The 15736-nt window shown below is 39.8% G+C and overlaps 1 protein-coding gene across 12 annotated transcripts in view; it reads left to right on the top strand.

The window, feature by feature from the left end:
* Window positions 1–736: 736 nt before the first annotated feature.
* Window positions 737–15736, top strand: part of ARMC9 (armadillo repeat containing 9) — a 72074-nt gene continuing 57074 nt past the window's right edge. For 6 of the 12 annotated variants that reach the window (XM_062628990.1, XM_062628988.1, XM_062628991.1 and 3 more), the window contains exons 1-8: window positions 742–820; window positions 976–1064; window positions 2736–2861; window positions 3286–3456; window positions 4396–4551; window positions 7242–7328; window positions 8540–8564; window positions 15468–15625. In XM_062628990.1, coding sequence (XP_062484974.1) covers window positions 1014–1064; window positions 2736–2861; window positions 3286–3456; window positions 4396–4551; window positions 7242–7328; window positions 8540–8564; window positions 15468–15625 — 774 coding nt within the window. In that variant the 5' untranslated portion in view covers window positions 742–820; window positions 976–1013. The other 6 variants (XM_062628989.1, XM_062628987.1, XM_062628982.1 and 3 more) reach the window with 4 other exon arrangements.

The following is a 15736-nucleotide window of genomic DNA, read 5'->3' as shown; positions in this document are numbered from 1 at the left end:
AGTGATCACGGGCACAGGCTGTACTAACCAGAGAGGGAAGCCTTTGTCGCCCAAGGAACTTGTGAATGCTCCATCCCTGGCTGTGTTCAAGGCCAGGCTGAATGGAGCCTTGGGTGGCGTGCTTTAGTGTGAGGTGTCCCTGCCCATGGCGGGGGCCGGGCTACAACTGGATGATCTTAAGGTCTTTTCCAACCCTATTCTATGATTCCATGGCCTCAGAGCATGCGGCGCTCGGTAAGCTAATGTGGTGGGGGCAAACACTGCTGGATGATTAAAAAATCATGTAACTGAAGAGCAGAAAGCTATGGGCCTACAGGTAGGCACAGCACAGGCTGCGCTTTTAGAAGCCTTCTGGCTGGCCAGGATGGCAAAGGGGTACGGAAATACACGTTAAGACAGTAGGTAATTAAACAAATGAACTTGACCCCAGACTCGCCTCAGGGCGGTCACAGAGAGTGAACCGACAACACGCGACTCGCCGCGCCGCGCCACAGGGACATGCCGCCGGCATGGTGAACCCCCCGATCACGTGATGCACACTTCCCGGCACGGTATTGGCTGAGAGGGATCATGTGCAGCGGGATGGGGCGCGGCCTGGTGAGAGGTCGCGGTTGCCAGGGCGACAGGAGGCGGTGGCGCGGGGCTGTGGGTAGGCCGTGCCGCGGCGGTGCTCGGCTCGCTCACGGCCTCCTAGGGTCGCATGCTCGCGGTCCTTGCGGGGTCCCCCGGCCCGGGTGGGGGTGCAGCGGGCCGCACCGCCTGTCTGCTGGGTGAGGAGCCGATGTGACGGCCCCGCGGCCTGGCGAGATCAACGATTCTGGTCGGTGAGGACCGGCCTTGGAGGTGCCTTACGGGCCGTGGGTGTCTCCCTCATGCGGTTGGTTTGGGGTGAGGTGGCTGATGGGCTGTGCGTGGCTGGGGTTGTTTGAACCGCTGTGCTATCTGATAACCCCTTCCTTCTTCACGATTTTTTAGGTTTATCAACAATGACCCACAGCAGTTAACACTTAACGATGAGTAACGGTCAAGTTTGTGAACCCGAGTTACTTGGACTAGTAAGAGAGGTTGGTTTTCTCTCTTTTTTCTTTTTGGTTGACATGAGCAAGGCAAAATTTCATAATGCTTGTGTTCAGAGCCAGGCATTGTAACTGTGGTCTAAATTCTGGAGTTATTTGTCTGGGCAAGTTTTTGCTACACCCTGAAATCATATTGACTCCTGTCATGCTCTGTAGATTTGAAGGGCTTAAAGTCCAGTAAATGCCAGTAGTCAAACATAAAATCAGTCTAGAATTATCTGTTGTTCATTGCAAATTAGGCTTTCATTAAAGGAACAGTTGATTAGATCGACAGGCAGTTTTAGGGCTGAGGTCCAACTTGTGGTAATAGTAAGATCTTTAAAACATTGTTTAGCTACCACCTTGTTCCATATGTGTATAAAAATCACAGCGGCATATAAAAACCCTACAGCTGACAAAGCCCAGGCTGAAGTCCTGAGGCTACTGATCTCTGTGGTTTAATGCCTAATCAGGATTTTCCAGCAAGTCACTCCTCTTATAGGCCATATGGGTAGAGGTAATCATAATGTATTCTAAAGTGTGGAATGGTCCTGTGAAAAAGAGAGAGGCTGGCTTTCAAGAGCAAGTGCCTCGGGCTTCTGGATAAATTGGCTAAAATGGAACATTTATGATTTGGAACAAGAACACAAACTGTGATCTCTGCTGCTCCATTCCTTTAACTGATTGACACTGTGTTGGTAGACTAGTTTAGGGCCCTAAATGAACACCAAACCAACAAAACCTAGATGCCCTGCCTTGTATGATCCATCTATTGCAGTGTTCCACAGATGCCAGTGCTACAGAGGGGCAATCAGGAGTGGCATTCAGTGCCTAGTTTCACTACGTTGTCTGTTGAAAGCCTGGACAGAGAGTCTACCAAATGGCAAAGTCATACACAACCTTAATCTATTTTGTGAATCTCAAAAAACCAATCTAAGAAGAGGCTTAAGTACTTAATCATTACTATATTACTGTTTATGTTAACAGTAGAGTTACGGAGAAAGTAAATGATTCTTGTTCTCTGTAGCAAATTAAAATGAATAGATTTTCTACAGATTTGAATAGATCAAAATGAAGTATGATGTCTCGCCTCAGCAACCGATAACTAAGACTTCTGAGATGGGGGAAGAAGGGAAAAGTTCTGTGTGATATAACTGCATTGTAGGAGGAAGAGGTAGGGCGATTTATCTCTTTTTCAGAAGAATAATGCTTCATTAGATGGTTATTAATTTGGCTTGCGTAGCTTCAAATGAGTGACCTAGCTTAGAATTCAAGCTATCTGTCTACTGCTGTGGAGATTAGAGTTATGCTTGAGAATTCTGCCCTCCGAGAATGCTGTTTGCAAGGAAGTTACTCACTTGTTTCTTCAACCAAGGTATAGCATTAATGAATTTCAGTTCTCTTTCTTGTTTGGTTGAATGAAATTACTGGCTAAATGGAGGAGCATCATTTTTTCAGAGAGGATGTGCTTGGTTGTCAGTACTGTTCTCCAGGATGCAGAAGGAAATTTAGTTCTGAGACAGTATTTCCCTACCATAAAGTCTTGGTTTGTTGCTGTGCAGTCTTTGGCATTTATTTACCCTCCTACAGAGAAACTTTAAAGGATTTGGCAATTCGTGGGTCACTCACTGGAGCATTAATAATCTAAAAATTTACTATTCCTATATTTTTGTCTTGTAGTATTTGGATTTTGCTGAATTTGAAGAAACAGTGAAAGTATTTACAAATGAATGTCAAATAAAAGGGAAGACACTACCTAAACCAGCTGGTGTTTCCTCAAGAGATTCAAAAGCTTTGGCTGTTCAGGTAATGCATATTTTACACTACTTTCAGTAATACTAAAAGCAGTTAAAGGCCACTAATCATTGTGTGAGATTACAGTGTCTCTTAGCTGTCTGAAGAGATTCTTGATTCCTTGAAGAAGTCTGCTAGCAGTCGTCTTCCAGCGCAGAAACCTTCAACTTGGACTTTTTGATTGGTTGGTTGGTTGATTGGTTTTGGTTGTTTTTTTTCAGGACTCCAGTCCTTTTGAACCCGAGACAGTAGTTTTGATTCTGACTATTTTAGGTTTTTAGCTTGCCATACTTTAGTAAGACTGATTTTTGCACATTGTAGGCATTTTTTTTTCCTCTGAGGGTTCAGATGGCACTTAAATTCTTCATTCACTGTTGGAAAAAATGTAGTGCTTCTGTGTCTGGTTTTTTTCACTAAATGCTTTTTGCCTTTGCAGAAAGATCTGCTTACAGCATTTGAAAATGGTGAACAGAAAGTTTTCTTCCAGCTCTGGGAGGAGCATATTTCATCTTCAGTCCTGGACGATGAACCGGATGCTCAGAAGCTGGAGTTTTATCTTCACATACACTTTGCCACCTACCTCTTGAAACACAATATTGGAAAGCCTGTAAGTATAGTTCACAATTCAAACTTTAAATGCCTTCTGCTTGGTTTACTTCATTTATTTGTCTTCAATGTGGGTGAGGATGGGATATTTACTCAGAAGAATTCCCAGTCTTTGGGCCGCAGTCTGCATTTTAGTTGAACCAGACCCCTTTTATTGTGAAGTGTAGAGATGGAAGTTGGAGATGTCTTTCTCCTGGAGCTCCTAAAGTATTTTAGAGTTGGAAAGCACCAGCATGTTGATGATTAAAACACTTATTTTTCTTCCAGTTTGGACTGAAGCTGTCTGTTGAAATACAAACATTTCTGGTAAAATGAGAAAGCTGAATCTTGACCAGCTCAAGATATCATATTGAAAACTAATTCCAAGCTGTCATAAAATAAAATCTCTGTTACATGGGACATTTATGATGAAGAGAAATATAAGTAGCCTGGAGTCAGCCAGGGCTTAATAGCTCCTGCCTTACACCTGTCAGCTGCTACAGGAGTACTTGGATGCCTTCAGTTTGTTTTCCAGCCTCTAAGAAGCTTTTGTTCTGTGTGTCAGCTCCCCTTCCTGGTGCTGTGAGTGGATTTTGTGATTCTGCACTTATCATTGAAATGAAGCATGTCTAAAGTAGGTGTTTCCTCTCTGCCCTGAGTATGGAAATGCACTCTGCTTTAGAAATCTAGCCTGAAGAAGGAGGAATAATTTACATGCAAAAAGCAGCTGTCCCTCACTTTTATTGCACCTGGGGGACAGAGACAACATTGGTTTAAATTTTCTTTATTGAGTGGCAAAAGCGAGATATAATGCTCCCTAGTGAAATAAATCTTGCTTTTTAGAGAACAGATATTGTGGCATTTCAAATGTAATGTGTTTAGGTCTCCATTTGTATTTGCCAGCATTACAGTGTGTTCAGAGTAGTAGTTTTCTAAATAAATATGCTACTTTATTTCCTAGGACAAAGCTGAACTTGAGGAAAGGATTTCTCATTTTAAGGGATACCTGGAAACAAAAGGAGCTGCACTGAGCCAGACTACAGAGTTTCTTCCCTTCTATGCTTTGCCTTTTGTTCCAAACCCCATGGTACATCCTTCATTTAAAGAACTTTTCCAGGTAAGTATCTGTTTCGCAAAGATGGTATTTATAATGGTTTTTCTTATGGGGTAATAGATATTGAATGATGTTTAATTTGGTAATCATTTTTATTGTTCCCTTTAAAAGAAACTATGCAATCATAAAAAAAAATAAATATTTGATGGAGGAAGGGTTGTGAGAGTACTGTCAGTAACAAAGTACCATCTTAAATATGTATTTTCCATTTATTCTAAATGGTATGCTAGTTTTGTGTCTGTAAATAAGAATTGCTGCCTCTCCTTTCTTTCCACACAAGCCTGAAATACACATGCTTCTGAGAATCACTAGTAGTTCAGGTCCCCCTAACTTGTTTTGAGGTTGTTGTGCAGCCCCACTATCTGTATGTAAATATAGCTGGGTTTAAAACATGACATCTAAGCATGAGGAGACTGAAGCAGTTTCATTTGATGTGGAAAAGAGGAAGTCAAGTTTATAGGTAATCCTTCTGTAACAAAAAAAAAGACAGTGTTGCCTGCGCCTCCACACACACCTCCCCCGCCCCCAGAAAAAAAAAGTGCTGGAAGAGCATAGCTGTGCTTAGTGGTTTGGTGACTCTTAACCACAGGCATTTTTCCTGGATATTTTTTTTTTGTTAAATATGTTTCAGCCTTTGCTTTGACTGTTTCAGAGTTGAGTTCTTAGGGTTGCATGTGCAAGGTGAGAAGAGAGTGTAAAAGTTAGTGTGTTTGAACTTGAACATACTTGCAGCTGCACTTTCAATGTGATGATGACCTACAGTTATTCTATTGATGAAAGTGTAACAAAACACCCTTACATTGACTGCTTCCTGGGCACCATGCAGGTAGATGATTAGGAGATGACAGTTTGATGTTCCAGAGCATTGGTATACCTTCCCCTCAGGTACAGCCACCATTTCCACTGTGGTGAAAAACTGTGCCTTAACTTCTTGGAACAGCTGGTTATGTGGTTGGACTGGATCAAGGACCTGATCTGCTTTATTGCCTGTGAATGTGTATATATAGCTCCCATGTACACATACAGAGGTACAAAAATTTGTTTGTAAAATATGTACAGTATTTTTGCAGGGTTATATATGCTTGAAATGCTTCACCATCCTACCTCATGGACATTTGTGCTGGCTTTTATAAGCAGCTGCAGGCAGTTATTGTGGTAGGAGGAGATATCTTCAGCCTGCGTTGCTGCCACGCATTTTTTGATATTGCATCAAAGCTTAAGTGATATTTGCCTTAGGGCTGAATTTGGATGTACCAACTGATGAGGAGCTCCAGTTTAACACCAAAAAGAGGCATATGCAGCAATATTCCTTTGGGACTAGCTATAAATACTGCTTGACCTCAGAGTTGGGATGTGACTACTCTTTTTTTAATTAGCAGCTTTTTTTTTGCCTTTTTTTTTTTTTTTTCCTCTTTTTCCCCTGAATGCCTTATCTGAGATAAGATCCTCAGGTTTATTCATAGTAACCCAGTGTCCAAGCTCTTAGTCCAGTCACTCATTTTCTTGTGGGAATTGTACAGCTTATTCCATGTTAGTGTTGAAATACAGATTGTTTTATGTTTGAGAAAGAACATCAGTGAGTCACTAGTCTGCTAAGCAGTGTTCTTAGCATTTTTTTTTTTTACTCAGGCATCTGATGCTTTATATAGCTGAGTTCCTGTCTGTTTGTGTAATACGTCTTGAAAAATAATATACACTCCTCTCTGTAGGAGTCATGTTTCCTCTGGTAATATACAGCATGCTGCTATGCACCACTGTCTGGATACTGAATTGGTAAATGCAGCAAGTAAACTCTGTATGCTCTCCAGCATAGTGAAATAAGGGCAGATCTGAGCTGTGAGAACAGCTTGCAGCGTATATGTATACAGCAGTAAATTTAGGAAGCTCCTGCTATTTGTTGGAAGATACTGCTTTTTCATTTGCTGGCTTGCTTTTCGTCAAGCAGAAAGGAGCTTAACTGAAGGTTTGAAATAGAACAAATGAGTATTCAGTGAATTCTTAGCTGTAGTTTGGCCTTCTTCCTTAACTGTTATTTTCTTGTGCTTATGAGATATTATGTCAGGCAGAAGACAGTATTCCAGTTAATGGCTGATATGTTGGTCTGTTTTTTTTGTGTATGAATTGTTTCTCTCCAAATCCTGATTTTAGAGTTTTTGTACCCTAATCACTGATGTCATATCATGACTCTTGCAGTAGTTATTGACAAAATTTACATTTCCCAGATGTTGTTAGGAGTGAAAGATGTCTAGCGATTACTTTTAGAAAGCTGAGCGGTGGGAAATTATTCATTTCATATTCTATTTCATAAATATAAAATTCACTTTAATATTTTTATCTTTTTTTTTTTTTCTTCAAGATCCTTATATTTTTTTTAAGTACTTCTGATTTAGGGGCAGTTATTGCATGTCATATGAGGCACTCATATTATATGGTACTTTAACACTTTAAATAAAGCTACTTTGTGTTTCTAGAACTCTCATTTAGGGGTAATACTGAACTCTCTTCTGTCTTCTGTACACTGTTATGGGTATCTAGCAAACATTCACTTCAATAACAGTGAAGGGAAAAACATTTCAGTACGATGCTGGCTGCCTTGTTTAGTAGTAGTGGAAGGTGGCTATGATCAGAACAGTACTTTCAGCAGAGTGTATGTATTTGGTGGAAAACTGTCATCATTTATTTTTCTTTTCAAGGATTCTTGGACATCGGATTTAAGGACGAGACTGGAAAAGTTCCTGTCTCTGATCCTCAAAGACACTCCTCGGCTACTCACTTTATTTGTATCCTTTCGAGAAAACACTTTGAAGATAATTAGAATTACTGCAAAGAGGCAGTATAATTTACTGGAAGAGTGTGCTGCTGAGATTTACAGCAGAACTGCAGTAACGTTGCAGTTCAGTGTTTTTAGGATAGGAAACTTTGTTTATAATCTTTTGAAAAAGTTATGTAAAGACAATGGATAGATGCATATGGACTTGCATATTTATTGTATGACTATTCTTTGCTTCCATGAAGAAAGTACAGGATACCTGAAGACACTGACCTGAACTGACTTCTGTCTTGGCATTAATTAACTAAAAGCTTTTAGTCCTTTTTAGCTGAAAGTTTTCCAGGGCTTTTAAGGGTTCCAGAAATTGTTTTACTAAATGGCTTGTGATCCAGACTTATTTTTCTAACAATGTTGTTTAAGCTGTGTTGTCAGGCCTAATTTGCAAACTCAGTAGCTATATGACAAATTTTCTTCCCTGTTTTTCATCAGTACAGTTACACACAGGGTAGAAAAAAACTGGAGTCTTTGTTTCTGTTTTTTTTGGGGTGTTTTTGTTTTGTTTTTTAACAGAAGTTAAAAGTCCTTTTCTTGCTATATCTTACTTTATTTTGAAGCAGCATGTTGCCATGGTGGTACTGAATGATGAGCTGGGAATATATTCCTTCTGTTCCATTCTTGCCTGTTTGCCAGGGTGCGGAACAGTGATCAAAACGGTGTTTTCACTTCCATCTTAAGGATGTTTGTGTGGGAGTCTGGCATAAAGCAGCTAAAGAAAATTTCCTCTCTGCTTATTTCTCTTTATGGAGTAATTGACTGGATCCTTATTGAGCCCTGAATATTTCTTAGGTATAAAATGTCACTTACCCTTAAACAGTTGCATATTTGTATGTTGATACATAAAATCAGTAGCTTGACTTTTTGGTGTTAATACATTTAGACTGGAGTTACTGTATCTTCTACTTCAGGGCTGGATTTAGTATCTTTAAAGGTCTCAAGTCTCTGTGCAATGTTGTACATTGTATACAAGATTTTTATGTATTTATTATTGACTCATTTATTGCTTTCCTGTAAAGTATTAGGCATTGGCTGTTGCCTGGGACTGTGGGAATATTTGACTTGGCTGGGTTTGCCAGTTGGTTGAATTTCTCATTCTGTGTCTCTGGAACAAACATGTACTGAAAGAATGCACATTTTCCTGAACTGCTTCTGCTCAAACAACAGAAAGAGAATGGACAGTGCAGCAAAGGTAAATGCTGAGCTGTGGTAAGATTACTGGGGGCTATGGTAGTAGTATTAGAAAGTACACCTGCAATTACAGGGAAACTAATGATGCATGGCAAAAAGTCCTCTGAAATCCAGACCCCTGTCTTGGTAATAGTCATTGCTAGACTGGTTGAGGTCAGTAGGGTTGAACATAGAAATGCTATAAATGGGAAAGGGCTTAGTCATAGGATTTGTATTTTAAGTCTGTTCTGTCCCAAAATATGGTAAAAACAGATGGAGAACTCTGTAGAAAGTGCGTACTAGCTCTCCATTTTTAGTTATGATGAAAGTAAGTTTTCTCAGATTTCTTTCCCATACTTGCTTATGCCTACCTGCATCTGCCAGATTTCAAATCTCATTCAGTTATTTGGATCACTGTCTGATGATTTTCAACAGGCTTGATTTTTGTTCATATTCACTCATCCTGTTTAAACTCCTAAAATAGCACATACTGATATCTCCTGAATAAGAATGTGTTTAAGTATGGTTCTGGTGTGTTGCATTTTTAGGTAAGCTGTTCATACACACCTAAGTGTGTTAGTGACTTGGGGATCTTTAAAAAAAAAGGATTTTGGCACTGAATTCTATTAGATTCTGATGGCATTTGAAATATGTGCCTTTTAAAAATCACTTCAATAAATAGAACACCTCCCATATGAAGATAGGCTGAGAAAGTTGGGGCTGTTCAGCCTGGAGAAGAGAAGGCTGCATGGAGACCTCATAGCAGCCTTCCAGTATCTGAAGGGGGCCTATAGGGATGCTGGGGATGCACTGCTCGTTAGGGACTGTAGTGACAGGACAAGGGGTAACGGGTTAAAACTTAAACAGGGGAAGTTTAGATTGGATATAAGAAATAAGTTCTTTACTGTAAGGGTGGTGAGGCACTGGAATGGGTTGCCCAGGGATGTTGTGAATGCTCCATCCCTGGCAGTGTTCAAGGCCAGGTTGGACAGAGCCTTGGGTAACATGGTTTAGTGTGAGGTGTCCGTGCCCATGGCAGGGGGGTTGGAACTAGTTGATCTTAAGGTCCTTTCCAGTCCTAACTGTTCTATGTTCTATAACTAAGGTTCCCAACTATCTTGCATTTATTTTTTCACCTGACTCTGTGTTCACTTTATTAGTAGGGATTTGTATGAGTCCAGCTGGTTTCTTCAGATGACTTCTCCTCTTGAGTTATTTTAATCTGTAATTTTAAACTGAGGATTTACAACTTGTAGATAGAATTAAGGAGAAAGTTAGGCTTATCTCCCAGGGCAAGTTCCAGGTATTTTCTTTGTTTTTTGTCTTGCATTAGACTTTCATTGAATAGTAGAAAAATATTTGTGGATGGATGTTTATTTTTCAGAAGTTACTTTTTTCTTGTGGCAATAATTCAATATTCTGTTTAAAAAGAAATGACTACATGATTGGACCTGAATTATTTTAAGTCTAATTGCTTCTTATTTGCGTAGGTTCTGTGCCTTGTACAAGTACAGGGAGCGTCATGGTATTGAATCCATGCAGGTCAGCTTTAATTTGTAGATCTGTTATGTGCCTTGGAGATTGAGTTGGTTTGGATTTTTCATAAACATTACTTGAGTGCTGTCTCATATGAAAGTTTTGGATCTGAGATGTTATTTTTGCAGTATGCTCCTCAGATCACATGGGATCCACATTACATACTTGCTGTTGGAGAATGTTTATCAGTGAAGGAGAAAAGCAGAGAAAATTATTAGGCAACACTTGAACAAAGAGATGTGTGGCAGAGAGTCCTGGAAGCAGCCTTTTGTGCATAGTTGCCAGTCATTAGTTTGACATACTGAAGCACTTGAAGTTTAGGTGGGGTGGTGCGTATGCTCTTGAGAGTGTCCTGCAGAGTTCAGTGTGTTTACCTTGCCTGATTAAGCTGCTACAGTCTGGCTTTTTACACATTTAAAAAATTTTTAAAAAGTAAAAAAAACTAATACCTGTATGCATTTCAAAGCTACCTGTGTGGCAGTTGTGCTTAACTTGCAGCTCTCCCATGTGTTTTCAGTTTGGCAGAATGGTTGGCATCTTGCACAGAGAGCTTCAGACCTTCTGTGTGTCCTCAGGCTAACAGGAGTGGAGGGAATGAAGTATTTGGAGCTGGTTTCAGCTACTGTCTCCTTCACTGCCTCATATAAGTCTGTGGATGAGTTCACAGCTATTCTTCCATCATGTCCTCATAGCAGCCTTCCAGTATCTGAAGCTGGCCTATAAGGGTGCTGGGGAAGGACTCTTCATTAGGAGCTGTAGTGACAGGACAAGGGATAACAGGTTAAAACTTAAACAGGGGAAGTTTAGATTGGATATAAGGAAGAAGTTCTTTACTGTAAGAGTGGTGAGGCACTGGAATGGGTTGCCCAGGGAAGCTGTGAATGCTCCATCCCTGATGGTGTTCAAGATCAGTTTAGACGGAGCCTTGGGTGCCATGGTTTAGTGTGAGGTGTCCGTGCCCATGGCAGGGGGGTTGGAACTAGATGATCTTAAGGTCCTTTCCAACCCTGACTATTCTATGATTCTATGTCAGGGAAGGGGAGAGTAGGGAAGTGTGTCAGGCTGCTGCACAAGAGAAGGTGAAGTGTGACCTGTCTGTCTGTCAAGAGTTGCTATAGTCTGAATTACTATTAATGTGGAAAGATGTCAGTTTAAAATATAGATAGTAATTTTTATGGAAATGAGGTTAGCAGTAAGGAGACAAGGCAATTGCTGCCTTTCCTAAGAGCAAGGTTTCAGTGTTACCTAAAGAGTTCTGATGTCTGCCAGCAGCTCTTGGGACCTGCATCTCCTCTGCTGAGAGCTCTGCTGTATTGTATGCAGGAAGTCAAGCTGGCTGGCTGAAGTGCTTCTAGCAAAGTGTGTGTGGGTGGGCTGAGACTAGAGAGACAGGGAGAGCAAGCACAAGTTCAGGAAATGTGTTTGAGGTGTAGGTAGGTTGTCATAGAGGATAACAACTGTTCTCTCTCTTAAGGAGAAACGTTTAGTGTGGAATTATGCATGTGTACATATGTGTAACTCCTTGGCTGTTCGCAGGAACTGGAGTCAAAACATTAAAAAGACTTGATAATTACATACATGAAAGAGCAAGGAAGAATATTGGTAGAAACATGCAGTAGTTCAGATGATGCTTACTTCCAGCATCTTCATTTGGCAGAGTCGCAAGCTTTACTGTATGCTGCATCCTCCTAACCCAGGAGATTAGTCCTCTGTCCTTTATTTTCCCCTCTTTTCCTCCACATATGAATAATGGTCTGGCAGATATTGGGTCCAGAGGTTCCCCCCACCCCTTCCTAAACTTATCATATGCAGAAAGCATACAGGAGTTGTGTCTGGGAGAGGGAAAGAGAGAAGTGAAATGTGTTGTGTTACTCTCTGATTCCTGTTACAGGTGCAGTTTGATCAGTTCTGCAAGGTGACATAAATGTGAACTGCTTCTGAAAGGCAGTTTCCTTTTCACCAATCCTGACTAAGATGGCAATGACTTTAAACAAGCAACTAAAGACTAATTTTTGTCTGGGCTGGCAGCTCCCTGATCTGTCTGCCAAATGGTGTTATTGGTTGTGGGCATGTGGCTGGAATGCAAGGGGGGAAATGAGGTAGCACAAGACCAACACTTCCAACAGCTCTCTCTGGGTCAGCTACATGTGAATGATGAAAGCTTCCTGCTCTCTTAGTAAGAAACTTTAATGAAATACTTTTCCTTTTTTAGTAAAATTACTTATGTGTGAGAAGATAGTGAAAAAAAACCAAACCCCAAAGAACCCAATATGTCAAGGCTCTGTGTTTCCTCTCTTTGACTCCCCTTTATCAGTAAAGACCAGTGTTTGTAATTGATAATCCCTAAATTTAACATGAAAGGGGTAATTTGGACCCTGTTTTTTGATTGCCAAAACGAGCTTTCATGAACTGCATAAAGTTCTGTTTATGTAGTTTTTGCTGCTGACTGTATGTTGAAAGATGGATTTTCATCACTGGGAACTTTGCCCACTAGGCTGTGAAAAGCAAGCAAATTATGAGTAGGTTTATATTTTGTGGCTTGGTGCTTCCAACCATCTCCTGAGTAAAGTCATGCTCTAGGTACATACACTGAAAATTTCTGAATCGAATGTGTTTTATCACAGTTAAATAAAAATGTATTCCAATTGCTCATCTAGGCAAAGGTATAAAGCATTGAAGAGTGGCTAGTTTTGTGCAATGGTTGCTCTCAGAATCTTTTAGTTTAGAAAAATACTCTTGTTTTGAGCTGTATCATTAAAGCTGTGGCAGCAGTTTAGCAGTGATGGTTGTGGAATAAAAATAAAATTCAAGTTGAATGATTATTGTCAAAGGAGAATAATTTGGGTTGTCATTGGAAGTTCTCTTAGCTCTTTTGATTTGTAAGTTGATGAATATTGATTTCAGTTGAGATGGTTTTAACAGCTTAAAGAATTATAAGAAGTTTGGTGTTCTAAGCAAGATTGCTTAATACTACTGGGAGCTGTTCAAGTGTTCTTTGGGGTTTCCTTTCCAAGTGCATTTTGCTGGATTTGAACAGGATCTGTGGCTTGTCACAGCTTCTGTTGTTATTTCATGTTGGTTTGCACTCCCTCCTAGAAAGCATAAGAAAAATATTATTAGGGTGGCTTAATTTGCAGTTGGATCTCAAGTATCAGTCACAAATCCTGCAGGTGCAAAATGCTGTGATTCATGAATAGTTTTCAGAAGGTGTCCATTCGTAGAGGGGAGAAAGCTGTGAGAGTAAAATAACTGTCTGGGTGTTTGTCGTTTTTTTCCCTTAACTCATAGATTTTTGAAAAAACATGGATTAGAAATAAGAAGATGTACCTTCTTTGTATTTCATGCTTTAGAACTGTCAATTTATAGCTAAAGCTTATAGCTAAAGTCTGTTAATGCCCGTTTTCTCTAAAAATCCAATTAAAAAGATGATTTTGCTGAATATTCTGAAAGTAAAAATAAGATGTTCCAACATCTACTGCTTTTAACATAAATGGGATAAAAGCCTATTTTGGAAACCCTAAAATCCATATGATATGACAAGTTTTTAAAGCAGTTTCCAACATCTGAAATCATAGAACTATCTGATGACTTTGATCTTGTTTATTTGTAATGAAAGCTTTATGAACAGGTATGTTTGAATAGTATGTTTCTGACAGTTTTGCGTCTCTTATCTCCATGTGTTTATTGCTTTTTTTGAAGTGTTTTGTTGGAAGTTGTTTGGCAGATATTTGTGTATTAGTAGTACATCGCTGCCTACAATATAACTTAATCACCATTGTAAAAGAGAACTTGTGAAGGCTCTACCAGATAAGCCATGGTGTTAATACAGGACTTCCCCTCCCCATTTTTCCCTCTGAAGATTACCACCCCCTGTGCCAGTCACCTTGGCTCAGAAGAGGTTCTTGCCTCTATTCAGAGAGCAAGGGAGCAAATGTCAAGGCACTGTTTCTGAATAAGTAGAGTTCTGAATAAGCTCTCCAGAGCTTATTGCAGCTGTAAGGTATATGCTGGGATTTTTTAAACACAGAGGATAATGGTATGGTGAAACTTTGTGCTGCTTAGCATTCTCCAAATGAAGATCCAAAAGATTTCCACTGATACCGGTTATGTTTCCCAATGCTTCTGTGTTACAGGAACATATGATCTTCATCTTTATGGAAAGAGACAGTGAATCAGGTATTGAAAGAGGGTAATGGTTTCCTTAAAGATTATGAGCAAAGTCTGTTCAAAGCCAGGAACAGGAAATAGTTTTTCTAGTTTCTAATTCTGTATCTTAGCTCCTTCCTTTATTTTTCTTCCCTTTGGGTCTGTTTGGACCTAAACTGTTTTGGTCATATTGGGCTGTTTGGAATGCTCTACTATAACCCCAACATTTTTTAAAATCTGTGAAAAATAATCCTACTTCTGTCTGAAACTTTGTCATCAAGCTGCTTCCTGACCATTGCTTAATAGAAAGTCCTCTGGTAAATATTGAGTCTGTTTGCAGATGGGTGTGATGCCGTTTTTGCAACACTAGAGTGATACTGGCTTCTCAGCAAACTAATTTAAAACATAATGTTCGAGCAAATTACATAGACATCAGCAGTAACAATAGAAATATTGTGCCTCCCTTCATAGTTATCCAGTCATGAAGATGTGCACTGCAATACACAGCTCCAGATTCTGTGCCTGCCTTCCATGCGGAATGCTAATTTGACTAGGTCTGAGGTTGTTTTCCTTAAAAGATAGCAGACTTAGTATTTACTTTAAAATAAGTGAAGCACTACATAACCTAAATATCAGTGGTCTCTTTCTATAAAATAACTGGAGAAAACACCCAGCCTTATTGCGTAATCTGTCAAGAACTGGCATGAACCTCTGGGTACTGTCATTCTCCCATTTTGTTGCTTTATCTTTGAAGTGTTGCTCAGTGTAATACTGGTTTTTACCCACTGGTACTTAAATTAATGTAGCAGACAGTGCATGAGTCTCATCTGAAGATAGCAAGCCTAAGCTGCATTTTGTCATATATTCTTCTGATTTGATGCCTACTATCTTGTTTTGTCTCCAATAGCATGGAACCTTTTTGTATTAACAGACATTTAAAGTGGTATTCTCTTCACAAATGTATTCAGTGGTGTTTACTGTTTAATAGTTGTATTACTGCTATAACTGTGAAGCAGTTGTTTCTTTGGGCAGTTAAGGCAAAATAGATACTTGTAGCTGTTACGACAAACTGAAATCACACTAGTAGTATGAAATAATCCTTGCAGTGTAATTCCGCACCTTGGATAAAAATAATTCCATAGCAGCAGTTGAAGTTGTCCCTTTAGAACAGTAAAAATGCTTGTGGGATTTTTGTCCTTGTGGTTGAAAAGGTGATGTTCTTTTTTTATTATTCTCTTGACAGAAAGGCTGCAGCATCTTCAACAACAGTTAGTGGAATCTGAGGGCAGAGCCATGACCTACCTGAAACAATTTAACAAAATGCAGGTGGACTACCGTAACCTTATTGGAGTCACTGCAGAGCTGGTGGATTCCTTAGAGGCCACAGTCAATGGCAAGATGGTAAGAAATGATTCAGATGTGTACTTGCTTCCTCATCCCACAGAAAATGGTGAAAAAATGCCACTAAAATTTGAATTGAGCTTTGTAGTTAAGAGCATTTCTTAAGTACTA

The sequence above is a fragment of the Pezoporus occidentalis genome, unplaced genomic scaffold (assembly GCF_034315485.1).
Source record: "Pezoporus occidentalis ecotype Australia unplaced genomic scaffold, CSIRO_AGI_Poc_V1 ctg327, whole genome shotgun sequence".
NCBI classification, from domain to species: domain Eukaryota; kingdom Metazoa; phylum Chordata; class Aves; order Psittaciformes; family Psittacidae; genus Pezoporus; species Pezoporus occidentalis.
Note: the sequence above shows the minus strand (reverse complement) of the source record. Positions and strands in the feature narration are given on the sequence as shown.